Genomic DNA, 27,102 nt, shown 5'->3' on the forward strand with positions numbered 1-27,102 from the left:
TTACTTATCAAAAGTTATAATCAAACCCAACCAAAATCCAAATCGAGTCCAATTTTCAAATTTCAATTTGGTTTAGATCAATATTCAGTTTTTGAGTATTTGTTCACCCCTACATGCAACAGAACATTATAATTTCATCAAATGAAAGTGAGAAAACTCTAAATATTACTTTCTCCGTCCTACTGCACTTAAGTCGTATTTTTTTGAATTGTTCCACTACAGTTTAATTATATTAATATTTGGCAAAAAAAACAATAAATCTCTATATTTTATTATTTCTTCATCTATATTTTCTATTCAGTTAACTCATTTAACACAATTTTCTATTTTCTTTAATCTTGTGTCTAAAGAATTGTCCCTACTATATAAAGACAAATGAAGTATAACATAGTAAAAAGTAGTTAGAAAACTAAAATTTTAAATGAAACTAATGAAGATTGTATAAAGAGAAAAAAGAGATCTTAACCGTTAATGGTTGCAGATTGATGAACTATTTATACAAATAATGGTTTCAACTATTACTTGGAGAAGTGGAGGGTGTCGTGTCGGTTACCGGTTGTTTCAAACTACACTCTTGCAACTTGATCACTATTTATTTTCAGTTTTCTCAATCTCATTTTTCTTTATACCTAAAAATAATATACTCCATCTAATAACACTCTATTCTATTCTTTACTCTTTCATTTCTCTCGTTCTTTATTCTCCTCTATTTTAACTCACTTAACACAATTTTCTTAAATCTTATGTAAAAAAACGCCTCAAGTAATATAGAATTACATGCTATATTTCCTCTTTCAATAATTATAAAGAAGGCCTTCCATTGAATAAATTATCTTCATTTTCAATTATATTTCACCTTTCATTTACCAAGTGTTTAACAAACTTAAATTTGCTTCATTTCTCTTACACCAGGAAAATAATATCTCACGTCCCAGTACAGTATAATATGGCATGATACACATCTTAAGTTAAACATAATACATACTACATGTAAACATGTTTTAACTGCAGATGAATTTCCTGGAAATTTTTATTGCCTGCTAGGCGTAGCCAGATGAGTCGCGTCTCCCCATCCTCATCTCGTTCAGATGGATGATTTCAGAGTGGGATGTGCACGGCTGCGTTCAAGATCTGCAACCAGAAAGGGTTCTTACAGGCGTAAGTGACGCATAAAAAGTAGAAGCAGACGTAGCTATGATGAGTTATTTTGTGATATGAGGAAGGAATCGAACAAGGTGATCTGAACTATATCGCACGTACGACATATAATTGGGAATTTGAAGGATCAGACGACTAAAAATGCTCAAAATGTTTTCTATATCTATGCTAAGACTCGGGCTGTACAAGTGTCATGTCTCCTATCATCATCAAAATCTTAGCATTAAAAAGCTTGTTGTAGGAAATGCTGCTGATTTCATAAGATAAGAGTTTATTAGGTGATGTACTGAAAAATATGGTGTATAAGTAGGCGAATAGAACATTGAACTTACTTGACGAGGCAAGATCCGGCAAGGAGACATAGGTGGGGCATTTCGATGAAGTAAGTGTGCCGCTGTTTGCGGTGGTTCCAATCACACAATCACGAGGCTGCCAAACAAAAAACGAGTTATAACAATTTCAGATTAGTGACTATAGTCAGCAGTCAAATAATTAAGTCAAAATAGATTATAGCAAGCAAGAGAAGGATGGGAAAAATAAATAATACTCCTAGGCCATGTTTGGTTGTCAGGATTCTGTCTGGGAAAGTAATCTGATTCCTTAAATTTTAAATTCCTGTGTTTGTTTCCGTTTTTAATCAAACTGGGAAAGTAATCAAAATCCTGAAACAAAGAAAGTTAGTACAACTTTCCAGGATTCTGAATCCTAACTTTTCTTAGGTATTCTTCTTCCCAGTTTTAGGATTCTTACATATTTAATGCAATATAGTACAATTTATTATTATTATTATCATCATCATCATCATCATTATTGTTATTATTTATTACAATGTTTTAAAAATAATTTAAAAGTATAAACCATACTTAATTTCAGGATAATAAATAACTATAATTCAAATTATCATAATTATAACTATATTATTAATATTTATTATTATTTTTATTATCATAATAATAATAATTTATTAAATAATTAAATATAATTATAATTATATAATAATATAATAATTATTAATTTATAAATTAGGAATTAAAAATAAAATTGTAGTGAAATTTTAAATTATAAAATTTATTCAATTAAAAATTAAGTAAATATAATGATAATAATAATAATAATAATCTTATTTATTATTATATTATTATATATTATGATGTATAATCCATATTTAAACTATCCATCGTAATAATAAATAAAATAATATAATTATTATCATTTGTAATTAATAATTTATTAAATAATATGTATTATTATATTTTATAAATAAAAAATGATAAGTATATTTTTAGTTTAGTGTTTAAATCAAATATATACTTTCAAATCTTGATATTTTCCAAACACAGGAAAATAAAGTTATTAGAAATCATATTCCCGGGAATCATTTTCCCAGGAATCATTTTCCTTACCAACTTTACTTTCCCGCCAACCAAACATGGCCCTAATGATAAGGGAATTCACAGGATATGGATACATGGTCTAACCTTAAAAGTCTTATCGAAGCATAAGTACAGTTCCTCCAAAGCACCACTTGAGCATTCAACCTCTGGAGTTGCCTGGAAATAATTTTGAATGGCTGAAATAATTCCTCCAATCGGATATTTTTCAGAATTAGATGCTACATATCCTTCTTTTGCCAGAATTTCCTGCACAGAGTAAAACACATATCAATTAAGGCAGGGGCGACTTAAATGGAAAATAAAACATGCATAGCTGTGATTGTAACAGTCAACAGTCTGAAATGTTATCTCCAATATAATAGGCACTATTCCATGGAAATAAAACCAGTATTAGAAATTTATACTCCAATGGAGGTAGTGCAACTTCTCCAATGGAGTATATATTAATCATCACAAACAAGTCAGACCATAGCATTAGTCAACTGATCACTCGTAACCAATATTCATTATCTGTTCAGTTCATGTCTCACGGGTAACCTATAGTTGTATGGAAAAAAAAACTATACCCTGGCTGCAAGTCACTTAGAGAAACCGGCCTATATTAGAGGCAAAGAAAATAATAGGGAGACCCTTGGTTAAATCCTTCAATGGCAATGGTATTGCAATTTGATAATTTTTAATAATGGGAGTAGCTAGGAAAATGGTTATATCATGGACTCAATATGATTTCAGATACTACATACCAAGAACTATCATTCGGAATCCCTCACATATATTAAAACTCCTCCATTTTAATACCCAACCAAGTATCCTTTAGTTAATTCCTAGCCATGTCTCCATAGGCATACCTATATAGCATAACTCAAACTCTGTTGTGGGATACTGAATATGTGCATGTATACTAAAAACTACGGTTCGGGTTTGTTGGAGCTCCTAAAAGATAGAGAGGAGGGTGGAGATGGATCTTCTTTGTTTAAAGACTGGAGAGCACAAAGTAAAAGTGAAGATGCTGACATTGACTTATCCGTTGACTGGCACATGCTACACTTTCATACTTTAACTAGCTTAACATCAATGGATCTATTATTGTTGGAAACAACATGAAAGCAGAACCAGCTGGACGCACATGACCATATCTTTAATAAAAAGAATGCTCATAAAACTAAGTCAAGGCTATTTGATCAAATCAAACTTTCCCTTAGAAGCAGCTCCCTAAATTTGTACTTTATGAGCTTGTAATTACTACTCATTAAGAGGCAAACAAAGCTACTATTAATATGAGTGAGCAATGCAACATACTAAATATCCATGACTGTACATAAAAAGCCTGAATGAAGATATACAGAATTTTCAAGGGGCAAAGCAAATACAAAAGCTTTAATAGGATAGCGCCATACCGTGACGTTATACTTGAAGTACAAATTAAGAGTTGTCACAAAGTAATTGTATTCATCTCCTGTTACTGATGCAGCACATGTTCCATGTTTTTCTACAGACCATGAACAAAGAAAATACGTTAGGTTCTTCTGCAATAATTTTACAGCATATAAAATATATATGCACGATAAGGAATGAACACAGGCAACACGTGTTTATATGAAACCAATGATTGAGATTTGAAGTTCTGAAAATCAATATCATTGTACATCTCGTAGATATTAGGAATGTGGTATAATTCAGAATGAGGGACAAGCAAGGGTATGCACAACAGTACTTTGGGTGGTATGTGGTATCAGGCTATCAGAGGTAATGCTTAGTGACTTAGGCAGAACATTTGAAAAGTGCATTTGGCTTGATAATTAAAAAATTGCATGATGTAAAAAATCTTAACATGAAATTAAGGAGTATAATGCATTCTTGTTATAAAATATAGATGTTACAACTAGGACATCAAAGAAAATATTTATGTTGACCAACTGACCATGTAAATTACCAAAGGCCTTATCTGAATATGTATAATGGGGTCACCCATTTCAGTGATCCAGATCATGTACCCTAGTCCCTAGTGATGCAGATCGAAAATGACAAGCATGCATGACATATTATTGCTAGGAGGAGGAGCAATCCTGGTAACTGAAGTGCATCTGCTTTGCGCAGCACAAGCACTTAAAGATGGTGGATGGTTCAATTAGTTCAAATGAATTTTACTTGAACCAAATTTCCCTATTCGAAGTGTACATTCTTTATGTTAATTGACAGATGAGGATCCCTAAATGAAAATTCATAAAGACTCTTGTATTATGACATACATAAACTCAGATACATGAAAATACCCAGGGCTCAATATTATATTCTGCTTCTCCAGTTGTATGTAAAGTTAGTAGATAGACATAACAACACCTAAAGACTTTAAGAGCGAAGCATGCAAAGAATTTTGAAGCTTCTTGATGATTTATGAAATAATTTGGTCTATATAGGTTTCTCAGTTTCTCTATTATAAGGTCAGGTTGCTGAGAATTAGAGCAGAGGTGGAGGTAAAAATATGATTATACCAATACTATTATACAGGTTCGGTAAGTCCAATCACATGTTGTCAGTATCATACTATCATTAAAAAATGTTACACGGAATATAGTGCTGTCCTAGTCTGGACGGGAGACGCAACTACAATGACTAAAAGAGAGATAATTATTTATGCCATATCAAGGATTAGGCAATTCAATTGCTATGCGTATCCAGAAACATTATCTCAAGTCAATGTCAATCTAAACATGTGAAAGTCAGCGTGTGTATGATCAGCTTTCTCAGATTAAAAAAGCAGTGATGTGACAAAATTAGAATCTGTACTTCAAGAGATGCTTACCCCACTTTTTTCCAGACGATTGCAGTCCCAAAATGGCAAAAGGAAAGAAGAACTTATTAGTTACATGAAATATTATCAAAAAAGTCTTAAGTTCAGCAAAGATAATTAACAAACCTCATACCTCATGTTCCCAAAATAATCCTTTTCCACCATGGCAGTTCTTTGATTTGCTGCAGCTTAAAGTTGGCCAATACTTATACAGTGCCTCACGCAATGTTGAAATCTGCAGGTTAACCGGTTTCATAAGATATGACAACGAGTCATAATAATAGTAATAGCAACAACAAGAATAAGTTTTTATGAAGGGGAGTGTTCATTTTCCAGGAGAAGTAAACACATCCCTGTGTTGCTTAATGAGTTAATACTGGGAAAATTGAGTTTCATTAAATCATTTTTTGTAGAACTAAGGACTCCGAGAACACAAATTATTAGGATTGTATGAAAGTAAAGACCCTCAAATATGATAGGGACCAGCAAAGTGGGAAAAACCACCCATGAAGACACGCACTCTCCCCCTCTAACCAAACCCAAACCAAATTTTGTGAAGCCAGTGAAGCTTCTAGGAAATTGTCTTACTCGGGATATTAAACAATGATATATCTAGTGAGTCCACAATAGGAACTAATATCTTGGTTATCGCTAGAAAACCATGATAATGTTGGACATTAACACTATGACATCTATTCAAAGGCTCAAGGTGATCCCTGGCAGTAACCAATTTCCTTCATAAGTATTTGCGCCCGAATCAAAGTGTACAAATTTTTTATTTGTATGAAAGCACATAAAATTTCTCATATGTTTTCAAGCTATAGCAATTTTGTACCTCTGTAGCATCAAATTTTTTACCAGAGCAACACGAAGGCCAAGTTCCATCATTGTAATCAGCCCAAAGTCCATCTGCAGAGAAAATGGCAACATCTCGTCATCTTAATTTGCATCACTAAAGAGGATAACAAATTCATTTATCATTATTTATATCCCAATATTTTAATGTACAGCATTCTGTGTATGCTCATGCAGATGCACTACTCATAATTGGAAAAAGCAAATATATATGAATACTCTAAGAGTCTAAGTTTCAGTGTAAACCATGTAAATCAGTGCACTTACGTATTGTAAACCCCGTGGGTCCATTTGACCTGCACAAACAAATTAGAAAATTGAAGTAAGGTTCATAGCAGTGAGCAAAGCCAATCTACACTAGCCAATTATCAACAAACGAAACAGAACGAGCAAACACCTAACACATGCAAAATTAGGGGAAACTTAACAATAAACAAAGAATAGTGAAATTACCCTCGGCAGCAGCCATTTTGGGCACAACATTTACTAGTTTTACGGCAGTAAGTTCCCTGCCACTGGAGAGCGAGCTTGAAGTAGTCGAACTCCCTCTGGTCGCTAAGTCCTCTCAGCAGCAACTGTCCTTGAACATCGGCGGCATTGGCTTCCGCAACGCAAATCAATCCGATCCACAGAACCAGTGCAAAAACTAGGTTTCGAGGTGCGAATTTGAGAGGCGCGGTGAGGAGAGAAGGGATCATGGTGATGCGTGAGAATGGCGAATTGATCGAGATTGGTTAGTTTGAATTGCGTGATGAAATAAGTGTTTGAGATTATTTATGGTGAAAGTCGACGGATTTTTTGGACTGACTGGTTGGTTACTTAACAATAATGTTTTTATATATAATATCAAATGGAATATCCAAACGGTTATCGTTGAGGCTTGACTATTTATGTGCCGCGATTAAATGTAAAAACTGATATTACTTAATAATTAATTAATATATAGTCGATAGTTTTGTTACTTAATTTACACGGTAACTATTTCGTATGTTTTACTGTTTCATTATATTTTTTTTAAACGAACAAGAATTTAAGATAGTATAGAAAAAATGATGACTCGTGGTTGGTTTACTTAATACTATTTATGTTAATCGAATCTCGTATGGTCATTGTGTTGGAGAAATATGAGGAAATAAAGTAATCAAATTATATCGACAACAACGGTATTTGGAATATTCGATTGATTGATTGCAATTCTATTGATTGATATGGATCGATTTTGGGTGGGAATATTCGACAGATCCTTGACTTATTCTAAATAAAAAATAAATGATTGAAATTATAGTAGGTAGTAGAATGAAAAAAAGAAGATACAAAAAATACGTAAAAGACGAGATCTGGGTCGTTGGGCTTGGAGTGCGTGTGCCATTCGTCATTCTGTGAGCCTCGCGCCATGTAGTCGAGACATCATTGATCTAATTAGAGGCCCGCGCGGGTTTGGCTCATGATGCACACGCCACTCGCGCTCGCAACATATGTCATTTCTATATCACTCAGATGATAACCTTTATCCAAGAAGCCTTCTTGCATTCGATGAATCATTACTTTCTTCTACCCAATATAACAAATGTGTGATATTGATTTAGCATTTCATCACTTTATTAATCACGTTTCCATCATAGTTAGTGGATTGGTTAGTCGGTTAGTCATTGGTCTCTAAATTCTATAAGCTCTTTCAAGCATTTTAAAAATAGCAACTAATACAACGTTGAGATCCATTAAAATGACAATACATCTTAAAGTGACACTTCAATATTATAAACGCTCCACTGCAATCTATAGATTGCAGTCTAGCGTATTGGATATTGCGGCAAAAATTGCAGTCTAGCGTATTGGATATTGTAGAGGCAGAAAATTTACCCTTGAGCGTTTTTTATGATTGTCACATGGCAGCTGATTATTCATCCACGTGTACAAATGATTGGCAAGAAATGGTGGTATGGTGTCACTTTAAAAGGTGTTGTCATTTTAACCCAAACCATGGAATGTTTGCTTTTGTTTAGTTTACCAATTTTCTTCCTCAAGTTTTCGTCGGTATGGTTTATTTTTTGGAGTTAGAATCCACTCGAAGGATTCAAGTTGATAACATAGTATAACTACTAACTAACCATAGTTTAAATCATTTCTAAGCACTCCTAACTTGAGACATTTAACTGTCCTAGCATGATTCATAAATTGGAACTGAGGTTGAATGTCTACTATATAACTTGTAAATTGTGCTAAGTTTTGTATGACATAGTCTAAAGGTTCTATAAGTTTAATTTCTCAATTCGGCTATATGTTTAGGAGTACTAGACGCTGTCATTTGGGATTGATCATGCCTCTGATAAATAGTTCAAAAATCTTTACTTTGATATCATCCACTATGAGATCGTATTCATTTGATAACTTTACTCTTTCTCCACTTTAACTATTAACAAGTACAAAAAGAAAGCGTCTCGCTTACGATGGTACAAAGGGAGTACTATTTTTGCTGGTGGGTTTCTTTTCGGGCACTCTCTCAAGGAACTCGGTGAAAAAAACCCGACTACTGTCAAGCTACGGCTGTGATTTGTGCCGATTAATGGATTCTGATTACAAGAAGTTTGGAAGAGGTGAGATTGTTAATATGAAGGTTGTAACCTTTTGGCTATTCATCAGCAAGGCATATAATTCTCTGTAGAGTTGTCTTTGAAATTCAAATAAAATATATGCATAACACAAGTGTTTATGTTTGTAGCTGAATTGCAGTGACTTCTAGCATTGCATAGTAAGTATGCTGGTTTTAAGAATTATCTACCCTGATTGGATGTTACAGTTACTGAGTAACTCAGACTCAGTATTCCCTCTATTAGATGGCAAATAATAGTCTCTTCACCAAAGAGATTTAATTGTTCACCCTAAGTCACAGATAACTATATCTTATTTTTCCTTATATATGGTTAGCAAATCATTTTAATCATATAGTACATGGAAGTGTCAGAAAAAACTAGAGCAAGAGACAGTTTATCTTAAAAGCTTATCTGGTGAAGTTTTTTCTATTTGTTGGAATTTTTATTCCAGTTGATCTTTCTAGCTGAGTTTTTTACATTGATATCAGTATCACAATCTGTTGTCACTTGTCAATGCTTGATAACACTTATCATCTTTCAAAAGATTGATGCTCATTGTTTGTATTTTTTGAGTTAGTGTTGTTATATTTGTAGCCTGAGAAGGGCACTCCTATCATTGCTGGGAAATCAAAGAATGAGTCCAAAGACAAGGACAAGGAAGGACAAAGAGCACAAACATCGGCCTAAAGATCGAAGCAAAGACAAGGACAAGGAGAAGAAAAAAAGATAAACGCGACCACCATGATTCTGGCAATGACCACTCAAAAAGACATCATGAGAAGTTTTGCAAACTATACATTTCCTGCTTTCTTGAATTCTACCTGAGAAACTAGCCTTTTCGTGTAACGACGTTACAAGTGTAACTAATGACCAAACTTAGAAGTGTATAGTTAGAATGTATGCAAATGAGGAAGCTTAAAGCAACATGTCATTCTTTCTCAATTTTTTCTCTTCACCAGAGATGAAAACATGTGATTTAGCTGTATCTATGTTTGTGTAATGATCCCATTGAGGGTGTTGATGTTTTGATTGTGGATTGAGTATGCACTTGGTGATATATGTATGTGTTTTTTTTTGGTACTGTACTTGAGCACAAAAGTGGTGACAATGAATGTGAGCTAATTTTATGTATATTAGACCATCAGCAGTGGGGCGCCCTAAGGCGCGCCCTATGGCGCGCCACATCATCAATTTTGTAATATTTACAAAATACATACGAATTAAAAAAAACTAAAATACATTTAAAATACGAATTTTAAAAACTTCATTCATTTAATAAAAATTAATACATTACAATGCGAAATAATAAAAAACGCAAACTCAGCGACGGCGGTTACGAGCCCACACTTCTTCAATCATGTCGCTCATGAGCTGCGCATGCTCCTGTTGGTTGCGCATTGAGGCCTGCCTCGATAAAACCTCATCGAAACCTAACGGTAACCCTCTATCGGGTGTCTCGGTCGATGTGCCGGCAGAGCTAGATGCACGGTCGTCGTCATTCCAATCGGTGATGCTTCCGCCTTCACTCTCGACTATCATATTGTGCATGATTATGCACGCATATATGACATTGGCGATGACTTCCTTGTACCAGAAACGAGCCAGCCCTTTCACAATTGCTCACCGTGATTGGAGCACCCCAAATGCCCGCTCTACATCCTTCCGCGCCGCCTCTTGCTTTTGCGCAAATAAAACCCTCTTCTCACCAATCGGGCAGCTGATTGTCTTTAGGAAAACTGGCCACCGTGGGTAGATGCCGTCGGCCAAGTAGTACCTCATATGGTATTGGCGTCTGTTGGCAGTAAACTCTATGGCCGGGCCGTTGCCGTTACATTGGTCGGTGAAGAGAGTGGACGAGTTGAGGACGTTGATGTCGTTGTTCGACCCGGCTACGCCGAAGTAAGCATGCCAGATCCAAAGCCGATAGTCAGCGACGGCTTCGAGTATCATCGTCGGGTGGCTGCCCTTGTATCCACTTGTGAATTGGCCTCTCCACGCCCTCAGACAGTTCTTCCACTGCCAGTGCATACAGTCAATGCTCCCGAGCATCCCAGGAAACCCGTGCACCGTCTCGTGCATCTGCATCAAACCCTGGCAATCAGTGGCAGTCGGCTTGCGCAAATATGTGTCGCCATAGGCCTCTACTATCCCCCGACAAAAGTACTTCAGACACTCGCGGCCTGTAGTCTCCCCACAGTGGAGGTACTCGTCAAAAAGGTCCACCGTGGTGCCGTATGCCAACTGACGAATAGCAGTCGTGCACTTTTGCAATGGTGTAAGGCCGGGTTTCCCGATGGCGTCCTCCCGAAACGTGAAGTATTCTTCACGTGAAGACAATGTACGAACAATGCTGAGAAAAAGGTACCTCGACATTCGAAACCAGCGGCGAAAAATAGTCGGGCCCCAACGTGGTTGATCGGCAAAATAGTCTTCAACCAGACGCCTGTGAGCTTCCTCGTGGTTGCGTCGGACATACGTCCTAGGTCGAATAGGACGATGGACTTGTTCAGCCGCCGCTGCAGCCGCCGCCTTCTCGCGCTGCATTTGCGAATAGCATGCCGCCATGGCCTCTTCAACGGCTGCATCTAATGCTTCGTCAATCGAACGACCGGAATCAGACGAACTAGAACTATTGGTGTCTTCGCCGGGATTCATTTTCGTTGGATGTTGAGAGAGAATATGTTGAGAGATAGTCGATATGTTCGTATGCACAACTGAATGAGAAACAAGATTTATATAAAAAAACAAAACCGCGTGCCATTGTCCGCGTGCCATCGTCCGCGGTCCGCTGCGTCCGCAATGAGGCGGACGATGGCGCGGACGATGGCCATCGTCCGCGGTTTAAGTCGCGCCCGAAGCATAGGCCGCGACTATCGTCCGCGGCCTATGCCACACACCCACAGTGGGGGCGGACGATGAATGGCGCGGAAGATGCGCGCCATCGGGCGTGCCATCGTCCGCCCATTGCGGATGGTCTTATGCCAAGATAGAAAACGACCGGCCATATGATGAATAATTCATCTGAATTATTGTGTATGATTATAGTTTTTGGCTTTCATAAATCATTCATATAGTTGAAGCTTGCATTATTGGCTTCAATCACGGAAAATTTTACTGCTATGATTGATTGCTAGTGGTAAATTTTGGACATGTAACTATGATGATTTAGCTTTTATATCATGGTTCTATTTCAAAAGACCAAAATGTAATAACATTGTAATCAGATATATACACTGAATAATTTTGGAACCAATTTGTAAATAGTGTTAGGCATTCATAATCAGATATATACACTGAATAATTTTGGAACCAATTTGTAAATAGTGTTAGGCATTCACAATGGGAGCCTTAAATCCAGAGCCCATCTCATCTCAGAGTCTATCTCTATTTTCTACTGCCACGTCGACAGCTCATCCCCAGAACTTATCTCAGAGCTCATCTCATTTCTACATCAGCACTATTTTTATATATTTCACTTTTAATTATTGATGTAAATTAAAGACAACGTATATAATAAGAATAAAAAAATTCATTAAAAATAAAATAAAACATCCTACATTAAAAAAAACAAGATAAAGATAGATAAAAATATAGAAAACAACGGAAACACACGTCAATCGGACTGGAGTTCATTTTGCTAGAGAGAAGTAAAATTGAGATTGGAGAGGGATGAATGTGAATTAATGGGGAATGAGGTATATATAGTATGTAAAAGATGAGATGGATTAAAATTAAAAAAAGAAAAGGATATCGGCGCCTACATCGGCCCGACACCCCGCAATTGAAGCCGATCGCTGAGTCGATAAGGGCCGATATCTTGATCGGCTGGGGCGATGGATCGGCATTGGGGCGGAGGCGTTGCGGAAGGGAGATCGGCTCCCACTCCACAATGGGAGCCTTTGAGGGCCGACGGAGTGGCCGATTGCGATCGGTCACCATTGCTAATGCTCTTACAACTTTGAGTGATGATGAAAATGCTATTTTTAAATATGAGTACTAGCTTTTTTTTTTTTGCGTAGTTGGGCTAGGGAACAATGCACTAATATATATATACTCCTATAAATAGTATGTAGCCAAGATTAAGGGTGGCTCTTAACAAAAACGAAAGAGCCATTAGGGCACCCGTAACGCGTCTCACGGGTGTCCCTTATCTCGTCCCTCCGAGACGAGACGGTCGCGGGACGCGTTGCAGCGTCCCGTCTCGTCCCCAGCCCGCTGAGACGCCCATCCCACCGAGACGGCGCGTGAGCTGTCTCGCCACGCGCTCGCGTGACGTGGCGCGCTCCGGCTCTATGCGTGACACCCACTAGCCGGCCCGCAAGTGGGTGTCGTCACGTTGACGCAATAAATCATTTTTTTAAAAAAATTGAATTTAATAAAAAAAATGTAAAATTTTAAAAATTAAAAACGGTCATATGACCGTTTTTAATTTTTAAATTTTTGACCGTTCAACGGTAATTTTCAATTTTTTTATTATTTTTTCTTTTTTTTATTCTATAAATACTCCTCTTTCACACACAAACACACATCTATTCTTCTCAAATCATCTCTCTTTCCTCTCCAATTTTCATCTCAAATCATCTCTTTTATTCTTCTACCAAAGTTAATCCATTCATGGATCCATTTGAGCAAATGCGCCGAATAATGGAAGAATCACTTTCCGCCCCAAAGATGATCCCGAACTTACATCCATCGTAACCGGAAGGAAGCCGCCGCAAGGTTAGTACGCGACTACTTCTGTGATAACCCGGTATGGGGAGATACCTACTTCCGTCGCCGTTTCCGCATGCGGCGACCACTATTTCTCCACATCGCAAATACATTGGCAGCCCGGGAAGAGTTCTTCCAAGAAGGGTTCTACTCCGTCGGCCGTCCCAGCCATACGACGCTGCAGAAATGTACTGCAGCAATCCGTCAGCATGCGACTGGACAAACGACGGATTTGTTCGACGAATACCTCCACATTGGAGAAAGCACTGGGAGAATGTGCTTGATGCAATTATGCAAAGGCGCCCGGGCAGCCTTCACCGACGAATTTCTCCGGAAGCCAAGCACGGCAGATTGTTATTTTCTGCTCCACCTTCACGAAGAAGTGCACGGATTCCCTGGGATGCTTGGCAGCGTCGATTGCATGCATTGGCAATGGAAAAATTGCCCTGTGGGCACCCACCCCACCGTTATACTCGAGGCCGTTGCCGACTACCGGCTATGGATTTGGCATGTGTACTTCGGGGTCCCCGAATCGAACAACGACGTCAACGTGCTCAACCAATCCGACCTCTTCGCCAAAGTTTTGGATGGTAAAGCGCCGGCCATCAACTTCATCGCTAACAACCGGCGGTATAAAATGGGGTACTATCTTGCCGACGACATCTACCCGAAGTGGCCAACCTTCGTGAAGACGTTCAACAGGCCGGTGAATGAAAAGCAGGCTCTTTTTGCCTAGAAGCAAGAGGCTGCTCGCAAGGATGTGGAGAGGACGTTCGGGATTCTCCAAGCGCCCTTCAACATTATCACAGTCCCGGCTCGTACGCGGTGCATGGAGAGTATGGTCGACATGATGTATGCGTGCATAATCTTGCACAACATGATTGTCGCCGACGAAGGACCCGAGGCGGGAAATTGGTTCGACCCAGAAACCCCCGGAAGCTCTACCACAAGTAGTCCGCCTCGCAGTGGAGTGCATCCGTCTTTGCAAGATCGGTTGTCTATTCGGGCAAGGACACGTGATTCTACCGCCCACGCCCAACTCCAAGATGATTTAATGGAGCACATTTGGACAAAATTTGGCAACCGGTAGACGCACATGATCTTTCTTCTGCTTCTTTGCGCTTTGAGATTTTGAATTTAGATATAGTGAGCAGAAGAAATTAAATTATGTATTTTTAAATTTCTTAGGATTTTTAATTATGTTTTTTTTTAATTTTTTAAGAATTTTAAGTTGTAATTTTATTTTATTTAATAAAGTGTGTTTTTATTAATTGAATTTGTTGGAAATAAAAATAAAAAATGAAATTGAATGAATAGTTAAGGGATGAGATAAGAGACGGATAAGAGATGGAGGGTTACAGGTTCTGTCTCTTAGTTAAGAGATGGAGTGAAAAATACAGTGGGGCTCATGAATAGTTAAGAGATGAGACGGATAAGAGACAACGTTGCAGATGGCCTTATATGTATTGATAATTACATGATAGAATTTGAAATGTTGGGGATTTGGTTGATAAGTTGTTGTATTTAAGATTTTATTAATTTATTTAATATTTTTTCATAAGTATTAAAAAATTTATGAAATGAAAGTTGTCGCATATTGAATTGATGTGGCCTCAAGGGGTCCTATTGGACCGACCAATAATGTTGACATTTTGAGACATAAATGTGTGATTGTATGTCCACTTTTTCATTTGGTCATTTCTTTTAAATGAAACGTGCTTGGACGCTTTGTTTTTAAAGACTCGAGATTTTGAATTATAAATTTTTTTGTAGAATTATGTTTGATTTTATTTAATCACGTCGACTTGGGTTTTAGGGATTAAATTAGACATGCACAAACCAAACCGGCGGTTCAGAACCGCCGATTCATGAAACGGAACCGGAACCGGCACCGGCGGTTCAAACCGGCTGGTGGTTCGGCGGTTCAAGCGGGCCGGTTCAGGTTCGGGAATATCGTGAACTGTAACCGGCGGTTCAACGGTTCCAACGGTGGGATTCCGGCTAGGTGTGCAAAAAAACCGGCGGTTTCTTATGGTTCAGGTGCTTTTTCAGGTGGCTGAGCATAGGTGGCAGTGTATAGGCCTGAAACCGGTCAGAAACCGCCAGTTTCCGTCAGAAACCGTGGACTGAACTGCCGGTTCAGGCGGTAAACCGACCGAATTTGAAATTTGATTTTTTTCCTTCCAATTTTACTCCTATAAATACCCTACTTCCCCCATCATTTTTACTCACCTCATTCTTGTGTTAACAAGGATTTCCTTCTCTCAATCTCATTTTTTCTATTCTCTCCTCATTCTCTCTAATTGCTCAAATTGTTTACTACTTACTACTATAATTGTTGTCGTGTTCGTAATTTACCATTTATTCAATAGTCCATATTCCATACTACTTTCATTTTGCACTATGTCTTCTTCTCGTGGTGGACCGGGACGTGGTGATCGGGGCGAAGGAATTGCCCAAGATCAAAGTAGTCGTCCCTCAAAATCAAGGCGACCTAGTCGTCGAGAAGTTATGGAAGAGGTTTCCCGAGTGGCGGCTGAACGCATGCAAGTAAGTTCTAAAAAATAAAATTATTTTTACAATTCATAATTTCATAAGATTGAGTTTTTAAATTTTTTTTGTGTTCCTAATTAAACTTCAACTTATATAATGTTTATAGATAGAAGAAGATCATAAGACAGTCATGCTACTCGCTGAAATGCATAAAGGTGGGGGCGGGGCGGTGGTTCCCAACAAGATGACGAGTACGACGTGTCTATATCGTCGGACTCGGACAACAATGATGATAGATCTCATTCTCGTATTCCGTCTAGCACAGACGGAAATGAGGACATGCCTCCTCCCCCTCCACCCACTAACACTACAAAAGCTTTGAAATCTGATATTTTTGTTAAACACTACAAGAAGGTCCCGGTGGTGATTCCAAGTCCTCATGATCTGCACTCTAAAGAAGAGACATCGGCGTTTCATGCATATTGTGACTATTGTGATAAAGTCTACAAATTTGCGAGTGGTGGGGGATATGGCACCCTCCGTCGTCATTTGGTGACAAAGCATCTGGTAGAATGTGGCACTACCTCTACCCAAACCCAACTAAACTTCCAACCCGATGGCTCAGGTTCGTCAGGTACGTCTCTTTTTAAATATGATCAAATTTTTTTTGCTGACGTTATGACTAGATGGGCTGCAATGAAGCAATTTCCTTTTAATGTTTATGATGACAAAAAATTTGAGGTTACTATGCAAAGTGGTTTGAATGTAGCTATCAAAAGAGTAGGTCGAATGACCGTTCAACGATCTACCGTTAGACAATGTTTGTAGAAAAAAGTTGAATTATCACGTTATTTACTAAACTTGGGACACAAAGTGAACATTTGCTCAGATGTATGGACTGATTGTTTTAACCGGCATTCATACATGGGCATTACGGTTCACTTTGTGGACAATAGTTGGACTTTGAACAAATGTTTAATTGGTTTTAGAGAATTTGAGACACCACACACTGCACCCGAAATTGCTTCTTTAAGTATTCAAGTTTTGAATGAATTTCAATTATGCAATAAGATATTTTCTGTTGGTTTGGATAATGCAACTGCTAACACTGCAAGTATTAATGACTTGATTGCGGCTTGTACTCCGGTTATTGGAGGTAAGTATTTTCATCAAAGATGTATATGTCATATTTTGAATTTATGTGTACAAGCAAAAGCATGTTAGTCCTATTAGAACTGCAGTTAGATTAATCCATAAAAAGCCACCTATTTGCAAAGCTTGGAAGAAGTATTGCCATCAAAAGAATGTAAGATATACGAATTTTACCATAGATGTGTCTCATAGATGGAATTCAATATATGATTGTCTGAATTCTACTTTGACGCATAAAGATTATTTGTGTGATTTTTTTAGAACCTATCACATTTCTGATTTATATCTTTCGCATAGTTGTTGGGATCATAGCATGGCTTTATTTAAATTGTTCAAATATTTCAAAAATGCAACTGTTGAATTATCGGGTGTTTATTATTGCAATATTGTTCGTGTTTTAGAGCATTGCATGTATATATCACTTGGTTTTAAAACTGCGATGAAAAATGTTTACTTTTCACCTGAATTGATGTGTGTTTTATATTATATGATTGAGAAATGACTTAATTATTTCAGTGAGATTCCAACGGTGTTTTTTATTGCAAAGGTCTTGGATCCAAAATGGCAATTAGCCGGTACCTCCAGGATTTTAGATTGTTACTATAACAATTTGAGTTATATTGATCTTGGTCCACTTAAAGCATTGCAATCGGATACCAGTGACGAATTCGGAGTAGACCTCTCAGAAACATTTCAAATAGACCGGTCAATTATCCAACAAACATTCGAGTTTAACTTGCATGCTCTCTACACCGAATATGAAACCAAGTATAACAGCACGCTCCAAGTCAGAAGACCTTCCCCTCCTCAACAACATAACTTTGGCTTCGCATTTCAAGCCGATTAGATGACCCCGACGCGCAATCCCAATTAGCCGACCTATACAACTACAGCACCGGCGGAAGGTCGACCTCAGGTATGATAAGTGAGTTAGATTTATATTTCGATTCACTCTTTTCCTTTGGTGATGAAGGTCCTACTCCTCCCTCCCAAATCGACGTCCTCGATTGGTGGGGAACACACGAGAAAGATTTTATCATACTTGCTTCAATGGCCAAGGAGATATTTTCTGTTCCGGCTTCCACTGTCGCCGTCGAGTCCGCTTTTAGTGTTGGCTCACGTGTGTTGGATGAATCAAGAAGTAAGCTCTCCGCGAAAAATATGGAAGCCGTGATGTTACTTGATGATTGGGTCAAAGCTGACGTCAGGGAACAAGAAAATGATTAGGATGATCGTCAGGAGGGATCACAAGAAGAATTAACAGGGGATGAATCGTAGGCCAACCGTCAACCGTCGGCCAAGCCAAATAGGTAAGTAAGGTAAGAGAACTACGCGGGCTTTGATTCCCTAATGCAAATGAGCATTGGGATACGTAGGCACCTCAACTTAAATTTTAAATTTAAGTTGAGCTCAAGTCTTTTTTTCCTTTATTTCTTTTTCCCCATTTGTTTCTAGTTTAAAAATATGCAAATACAATTAAATAATTGTATTTGTATATACTCTAGTCGATGAAGTAGATTTCTCTATAAGGCAAAATTCGGGAAACTTTTGACAATTCTACTATAATTGTTGATTGTTAGACTAAACTCAACATTTAAGGTTGAATTGCTAAAGGTGTCATCAATTTAGTTATGTAGAAAGATCTCCTTCGCCGACTAAGAGTATATATACTTATAAATTTATTGTTCAGAACTTCAAGTTTTTTTTGTAATTTGTAATTAGCTTCGTTGTAGTTGTAGACTAGTAGTCTCGTTGTATTTAAATTTTTGTTTAAGACTTCAACACTTCAAGTTTTTTGTGATTTGTAATTGTTGTAACTTGTAATCTCAATAAAATTGCAACTTTCATCGTGTTTTTTTGAATTTTATTTATGCACATTTCATAGAAAAACAAAAAAAATGCAAAAAAAAAAATTACGAACCTCTGAACCGGCCTGAAACCGGCGGTTTTGAACCGCCTCGTGAACCGGAACCGCCGGGACCCTTGTCGGGCCGGTTCCGGTTCATGGTAATGATGAACCGTGAACCGCTGGTTCATGAACTGGAACCGGCGGTTTCCGACCCGTGTGCATGCCTAGATTGAATGTGAAAGTGCGATTATATGGCAAAAAGCCAAAATTAGTTTCCCGAATTAAAATGTTAGTCAACTTTTACTACTGATATACTCCATATTAATATACTCCCTCCGTCCGTGATTAAATGTTTCATAATTGACTGATACGGGGTTTAAGAAATTGTTTAACTGTAGAAAAGTTAGTGGAATGTGGGGCCTACTTTTATATATTGGTTTTATAATAAAATGTGAGTGGAATGAGTTAGTGGAATGTAAGGTTCACTTACCAAATATAGTAAACGTGAAATGAGATATTTATTGACGGACGGATAAAAAAGAAAAAAAAACGATAAATTTAATATTCGGACGAATATGTTACGTCGATATGCAATTGAGTAGTCTTATCTTTAAAACTTTTCCATTTATGCATGGAGAAAGAAGGTGGGTTTGTAAAGCAACCATACTTCTCTCTTTCCCCTCAATACGTATTAATTTTATATTATTTAAAAAAAAATTATTTCCTATCTTTTACAATAAAAGATATGTTGATCATTAAGTATTTGGAAAGGCCAAAAAATGCATGCACCAACTCAATTCCCTTTTCCTTTTCCCTTTTTCTTTTCACTCCTTTTGATGTTATACTAGCTAGATATTCACCAAGATAAATCTCTCTCTTTACTAGATTATTAACATCAAAACTTGCTATGTACTACAGTAATATGTAATGTGGTTATTTTGCCGCATAGCAATTTGTGACACCACTCCATATAATTATCTAAATGGAAGACATGAATGTTTATAATTTAATTCAACGAAATCAGGCACAACATATATCAAGATTTTATTATTTCCCTCTCTTTCATCATAGGAAACTAAATGAATCTGAATTTTTTGGGATATTTTAGATACAAAAAGTAAATTTAAAAGTGATGATGTATGAAAATTCAACACTTGAAAGGGATTTGTGTGATTTGCTCTTATTTGTAAATTTATACATGCAAAACACTGCATGCTCTGAAAGTTTTAAAGAGCAAAGAATCTAGAAAAAAAATAATTATCTAGAAAACAGAATTGGGTAGAATCTTCGAAAACTTTTTCTTACTAACTTACGTATGCAGCTACTTCTTTTGGGAAAGATAAAGCTTCCTTTTTCTCGTTGCACGATTAGACAAAATCTTGAAATGAGAAAAAGCAAAAAAAATTATATATATATATATATAGAGAGAGAAAGAAAATTTAACTTAGAAAAGACTAAAGATTGATAATAAAAATCGTTGAAAACCCAAAACTTTTCCAGAAAAAAGAAGAAAGAAAAAGAAAATGAACATTCCCATACATATATGTGTATTTATAATTTCTTACACAATTAAGTAAAATTGTGAAATAATTTAATAAAAGTATATCTAGTTGTTATACATAAAAACCAAGAGCTCTAATCCAAATGAGTCCACATGTTCCAAAATGATGTCATCTTATATCCTAATCGTGACATTATTGTCACGTGTATTTTATTAACTTTCATGTTCATCCAATTAAAAATAACATCGTTAAAGTAGAAATAAAACAACTAATATATATGAGGGTACAAGATGAAGATCTGGATTCATGTTACCGAAAAAGAAAATTTAATGAGATTTATTGATGTAGCTAATAAAATCTAGTAATAATACGTTGCAGTAAGAGTTGGCAAAGGAACCTCTTTAAAACAAAAGTTGACAAAGCAAGAAAATATCGAAAATATGAAAAAAGTAGCTCAATTTATGGTTTCATCAATTGAGAGGTTGTTAGTTAAAGAAATTAGAGCATTCGCAGCGATAGAAGGACGGCGTCCGTCCGTCCTTGTCAGCGGTGCGGCGGAACGCTGCTCGCCGCTGCGCTCTTGCCGCTGGCGCGGCGCTGCTCTTAGCTAAGAGCACGTCCGTGCCATCGAGCAGCTGACGTGGCGGTTCCTGATTGGCCAACGACAAATCCGTTGGAATTAAAATTTTTTTTTTTAAAAAAATCAGATTTTAATTAAAAAATCCAATTAAAAATAAAAAAAAATATTTTCCCACTTCCCAAAAAATTATATCCGTTTTCTCCCCACTTTTAATTTATTTTTCAATTTTTTTCCCAAAAATACACATTTTCATCTATAAATACCTCCACTCCCACACAAAAAATTTCACACTACACTACACAATTCTTATGTAAATTCTCTCATTTCCATTCTTACAATTCTCAATCTTTCTTTCACTCTAAACAAAAAAATGTCCGGCTCCGGCGATCACCCCTCCGGCTCCCACGGTTGGAACTATGAATGGTTCGGTTCACAACCATTTCCTAGTCTGGAAACAAAATTTTCGGCCCCTCCTCAAACCCAAAGTTCGCAAGCTCCGGGTGGCTACCGGCCTTACCCGGCGATGCCCCTGATGGGCAATACGGGTGGGCATCTGAACCACCCGTAACTAGAGCGGGAGGGAGCGGCGTGTAACACCCCTACCCGACGTCTGCAGGCCGAATAGGTGATGTCACAATTCTGGTACCATAAAGTATGGAAATTTAAAATTTTCATTTTCTGAACCAGTCAAAACCAAATATTTAAATTATTATTTAATATTTACAATTACAGCGGAAATAACATGATATAAAAATTTAGTGCTAACATGCCACAACTAACAATTTAAAAGATCTATCTCTAATAGAGCTCAGTGACCCACCAAGGATGCAGCGCTGAGACAGACATGAACAACTTCGACGGGTACTCTCCAATGCCAACTAACCTGTAGCCCACTCAGCACTTTAGCCAAAATTCTCTTCAAGTAATAATCATACAACTTAAAATTCTAACAATTCATATCATTGTTTTATTTACCAATTATTACCACCTCCATCATGTTATTATCATTTTATTAATTTCTAACATAATTTAGGCAGCATCTCCCCTATAACCATCATATGCCCAGAAACCAACAATGAGTCATATCAATCCCAGAACATATCAACAGTCATCATCTTCCGTCTCATAGAATTTAGCAGGTTTATAATCATACATCACTTTGTAAACCAATATTGTAGAATACAAAGTAAAATGCACATCACCAATTATTATTCACACATTAACACGTATATAGATCACCAACATTTTCACATAATCAAACACATACATATAGACAAATATTTTGAATTATCTTTAACTCATTAGCATTTTACTTATCCATTACCTGATCATATCAATATACTTGTACTAACAGTCAAATCAATCATCCAAGACGTCAAATTTCCAAACTATGTCAACAAAAAGTGTATAGTAATACGAATCTTCGCATGCGCCATAAACATTGTTTGCAAGTTCTTACGTTTTCAATATTTATATCATAAATCATCATAATCATGTAACAGAATCCATTTAATGTATAAAATATTAGCTTATCAAATTATAATAACAAAAGTTTCATATAAATTCATATATTATCATACACGTATTGTCACATATATCATCACTTATATTTGATCAATTTAGCCGTTAAATCACAATAACAAAATCTTAAACTCTTAACACAAGTATATGAACGGAATAAAATCACATAACAAAATCCAATTACTTAGTCCAGATATCAACACATCATATCAAAGTTACCATATATATATTCGAGATATTCACGCATTATTACATGTTTTGATCACATATGCTAGTTCGCATAATATCATGCATAGAAACACATGTACCGATCATTGATATTCTCACATATCAAAACACATACTGCATTTTTATCCACATGCCAACACACCTACACATCACATACATCATTGCATGCCATAACAAGCATAGCCCCTTTCATGTGCTTAGTGACAGACTAGGGTACGCGGACCAGATCAGAAACAGAGTCAGATTCAGAGGCGGATTTTTGTTTTCAAGAGGACTCCGTACAGACCACCCATTTAGGGTGCAGACAGATAATCAGATCACCCGAGGATGCATATAGAGACAGATCAGATTTCAGATAGATATCAAACGATCTTCGCTTCGGTTATCCAGAAGACGAGAGATCACAGATAATGCAGCGCTGCTGTCCTACGGCATGCCAATTGTACCCACAGATCACACTCAAGCACGGGGCGTAAGCACAGTCAAGTACAATTTTCCAAATAACACATCAACACAGACAATCATATATCATCACAGATAGATCAGACATCGTCACAAGTAATCATATTTGTATACCTCTCATCAACATATATCACTTATCACATTCACCTTAACGCCCATCTCCACATTTATCTAACCATCTTTACAATCACCATCATACTCTTCCCTTTCCATATTTCATTATCAACCCATTCAACAACTCATTATCCCCTCATAGTTAACTTCATAAGTCTCTTATTCCATAATTAATCATAATTCATCGAGTTCACAAGTTACATATTCGCATATAAAAACATAAAACACATAAGAACATTTAATTATCACGTAAAAGCACACAAGAGAATTAGGTCTTTTAAGTGCTGAGCATGCTACCCGGATGGTGTTTACTTCCAAACCTTTCTTTTCGACGACTCTTTTTCTTCCAACCCCTTACTCTTTGACATGGCTAATAATTGGGCGTAACTACCTTGATAGCATTGTAATATACATTAATCCATAGAGAATATAATTTTACATATAAGCCAAACTCTCTCATTTATTCTTAATTAATATTCTATATGTAAAATGTAAAGTATTTCTATAATCCTTCATTTATCTTCAGCATAACCACTGCACTGGACTGATTTATCATTAATGTTCGACCCTCATTCAGAAGAATTTAGAGACTATCTTTGATATTTAAAAATACCCAAAGAAGTGTAGTTTATAATCCAACAAGATTTATTCAAAACTTTCTAATGATTTAAGAGATATCACCATTTTCCCACAGACTACCAAAATCATACAATTTCTGGAAGCATTTTCAAATCAATTGTTATAAATACTAAACGTACTTGTAAATTCTTTATAAGTTTCAGACACTATCTAGATACCTTATAGTCAATTTAGTAATTTATTCATCAAATTTACCTCTACCTCAAGCACTCTGAATAATTCAGATAAAACACAGAAAAACTGGCGTGTTACGAAAAGTATGACAATTATAGATGCATTTTTATAACAATTTATTGATGTATTAAACGAACACAGGGGATTAAATCCGATTCAAACATTTATATCAAATTCTATTTCCATTTATGTTTAATAATCTCACTAACCATATATTTTATATAGCTAGATATTTAATCATAAAAACCATAAAATCAAATGAGTATTTTCAATCCTCATGAAATCTTTATGCTAGAGTTCAATAGGTTCTAAATAATTTATCAAAACATGCTTAAACTTATACAACAACCACTTATTCATGAACTATTCAAGAATTAAAATCATTCCCCCCTACAACCTCCCAATTATTCCAAACCTGTCAGCCCTCCATCCTCTACTTTTCATTTATTTAAATGCTATAAATATAAGGTAGATAGAGAGAGATACCTCGAGAAAGTCCCGATTACACGTTCGATTCACCGATAAACTTAAGAAAAATGTGAGAGAAATAGCTATGGTGATTTGAGAGAGGTTACTGCCGATTTTTGTAGAGAAGAAAATTGAGGAAGAAAGATGACATCTCATATTTTTAAGTTAGTCTCCCAACATTAGCATTTTTCATGGCTAAAATTGAGACACTTGACAACATTCAAATAAACTATTTGTAAAGCCTTATTTCTAGACTCTTCGAATAATAATTAAGATAAAAATTTGCAGCCATTTCATTCCTAGTTGATGAGTAAAAATCGGCACTTTCCAAATAAAGAGAAAGAATTGATTTAATTAGTGTAAAAAGACCGAAATGCCCTTCTATCGAATTTTCTACAAGAACATCGTATAAATCCTAATTTCCTTCTTAATCTTATTCAAATTACACTCATAATACTTAATTATAAGGCTACTATACCCCTCATTAATTATTTTAATTAATTTGGCCATTTTCGTCGTCGAAACAATTATTCAAAGCGTTTTTGTCTATCTCCGAAGATCCGGAGATTGGCACGAACCAATCCGGGGACCATTTTTGGTGGCGCATCTGTAGCCGGTACAATGAAAACTGACCGGCTGGAACAATCAAGCGCAACGAGAGTATGGTGCATAATACCATATACAGAGCAAACAAAGAAATCTAAAAGTTCCAGGGGTATTACCTCCAGGAAGAGCGGTCAGCGGGGAGCAGCCGAAGCGAGGTCGACATCATCAGTGCCGCGTTGGCGACCTACCAATCCCAACACTACAAACCGTTCAAGTACCTCAATGTTTGGCAGGAAGTGCGTAGGCATCCGAAGTATAGGGGAGGCGTAGCATCCTCCTCTAGCTCCTCCGGAAAACGGTCGAGGTCGGTATCCCTATCCGACGCCGGCTCCGATGAGGTGTCCACCCAGTTCCCCTGAGCTAACTTGGGTAGCCCCGACGTCGGCCCGAGTAGTTCCCAACGCCGGACGCAAGGAAGGGCGACTCCATCCGTTCCCGCTCCCTTTGTGCCACCTCAACTCCCTACCAACTCGTTGTGGGGGGTTTTGGCCCAACTCAATTTGACCGATAGGTCAAATATGACCCCCGAGCAACTTCGATCGGGTGTGGCAATGATACAGGGTCTCCAAAGAACATTGGGGGTAGAGCCGGATGAATAGTCTTCCACGGGGATTTTTAGCCTTTAATTATGTAATTTTTATTTTTAGGTGTTTAATTATGTAATTTTAAATTTTTAGGATTTTAATTATGTAATTTTTAATTTTTAGAATTTTAATTATGTAATTTTTAATTTTTTTGTAATTTGTAATATCATTCCGGGTATTTTTAATGCATTTTAATTTTGTGGAAATGTTTTTATTTAAATTGAATAATAGAATGGTGGGACCTTGAGCTTATCCTTGCGGAAAAGCACGGATGTGGGTGTTGTGCTCTTGCCTAAGAGCAGGGAGTAAAAAAGTAATAAAAGTGGATCCGGACCCATATCCGTGCTCGTTGGCAAGAGCACGGATGGGGATGCTCTTAGACCCCACGTTTTTTTGTCTGATTTATGAGAGGAAAGGTTTTAGTTTACGGTCTATCTAATTTTTAGCTCAATTTCATTAATGATCGCCCGATCTTTGTACTTAGAATTATCCGATTGAATTTACAAATTTGGCATCTATATCCATTTGAGAGTGATTTAGTCCTGAAAAAATGAGATAAAAGTTAATAGAACCTTGAAATATGCATTAAATTTAGTATACAAACTAAAAATGATATTTTGAAAGTATTTATGTATGTAAATGTTAATTTTGCGTCTTCACTTATGATCGATTTGGTTTATTTGGAATAAAATGATATTTTAAGGTTTTGAACTAAATTGTGACTTCGAGAAAAAAAAAATGTTAATTTTGCATCTTCACTCGTCGATTAGGAGTTGGTGCCCAAGGTTTGCACTTTCACTCAATTCATCAATAGAAGATTTGAGAAATATCAGAGATTGGAACGGAGATTAAAAAAGTAGCAGGTATGTTGCTTGGTGAAGCTTGTGGAATGTGGATAGACTTTTCTATCTCTTCTTCCTTTGGCCGCGTCTTGTTGATTGGTTGATGTGGTGTTTGTTTTTTTTGGTAGTTTTGTAAGCCTTTTTGTCAGTTGTTACGTTGTTGTTTTTGGTAGTACGTTGAATCTCTTTTGTATGTTGGATCTCTGCTCGCTGTTTCTGGTTTTGAGCCTTTCTAAATACATAAAAAAAAGTATGCAAATGTGCATCAGTAAAAGTGTAAGTCCTAAATTTGTAGTTCATTCTTTTTATTATTGTAAATGATTTATTTTTTTAATTTGGGTTTGCTACTTTAGAACCTCAGAAATAAATATTAATTCTCAAACTAATAC

The 27,102-nt window shown here is 36.7% G+C and overlaps 1 protein-coding gene across 1 annotated transcript; it reads right to left on the bottom strand.

The window, feature by feature from the left end:
* Positions 1-873: 873 nt before the first annotated feature.
* LOC121766091 (ribonuclease 2-like) lies at positions 874-7,015 on the bottom strand. Its single transcript, XM_042162432.1, has 9 exons — positions 6,652-7,015; positions 6,466-6,494; positions 6,179-6,252; positions 5,477-5,578; positions 5,356-5,359; positions 3,950-4,041; positions 2,637-2,798; positions 1,491-1,587; positions 874-1,131 (listed from the first exon to the last, which is right to left on the bottom strand). The coding sequence occupies exons 1-9, from the start codon at positions 6,894-6,896 to the stop codon at positions 1,085-1,087; spliced, it is 852 nt and encodes a 283-aa protein (XP_042018366.1). The 5' UTR covers positions 6,897-7,015; the 3' UTR covers positions 874-1,084.
* Positions 7,016-27,102: the final 20,087 nt, after the last annotated feature.

Source organism: Salvia splendens, chromosome 14 (genome assembly GCF_004379255.2).
Source record: "Salvia splendens isolate huo1 chromosome 14, SspV2, whole genome shotgun sequence".
Classification (NCBI taxonomy): domain Eukaryota; kingdom Viridiplantae; phylum Streptophyta; class Magnoliopsida; order Lamiales; family Lamiaceae; genus Salvia; species Salvia splendens.

What these genes read in the sequence shown, in the direction of transcription:
- LOC121766091 (XM_042162432.1), bottom strand. Translation starts at nt 6,896, where the DNA reads ATGATCCCTTCTCTCCTCACCGCGCCTCTCAAATTCGCACCTCGAAAC. An exon ending in CAAAATGGCTGCTGCCGAGG is followed by an intron (nt 6,495 to 6,651) that starts GTAATTTCACTA and finishes TTGTTTGTGCAG; the next exon opens with GTCAAATGGACCCACGGGGT. An exon ending in ACTTCAAGTATAACGTCACG is followed by an intron (nt 2,799 to 3,949) that starts GTATGGCGCTAT and finishes TACTCTGTGCAG; the next exon opens with GAAATTCTGGCAAAAGAAGG.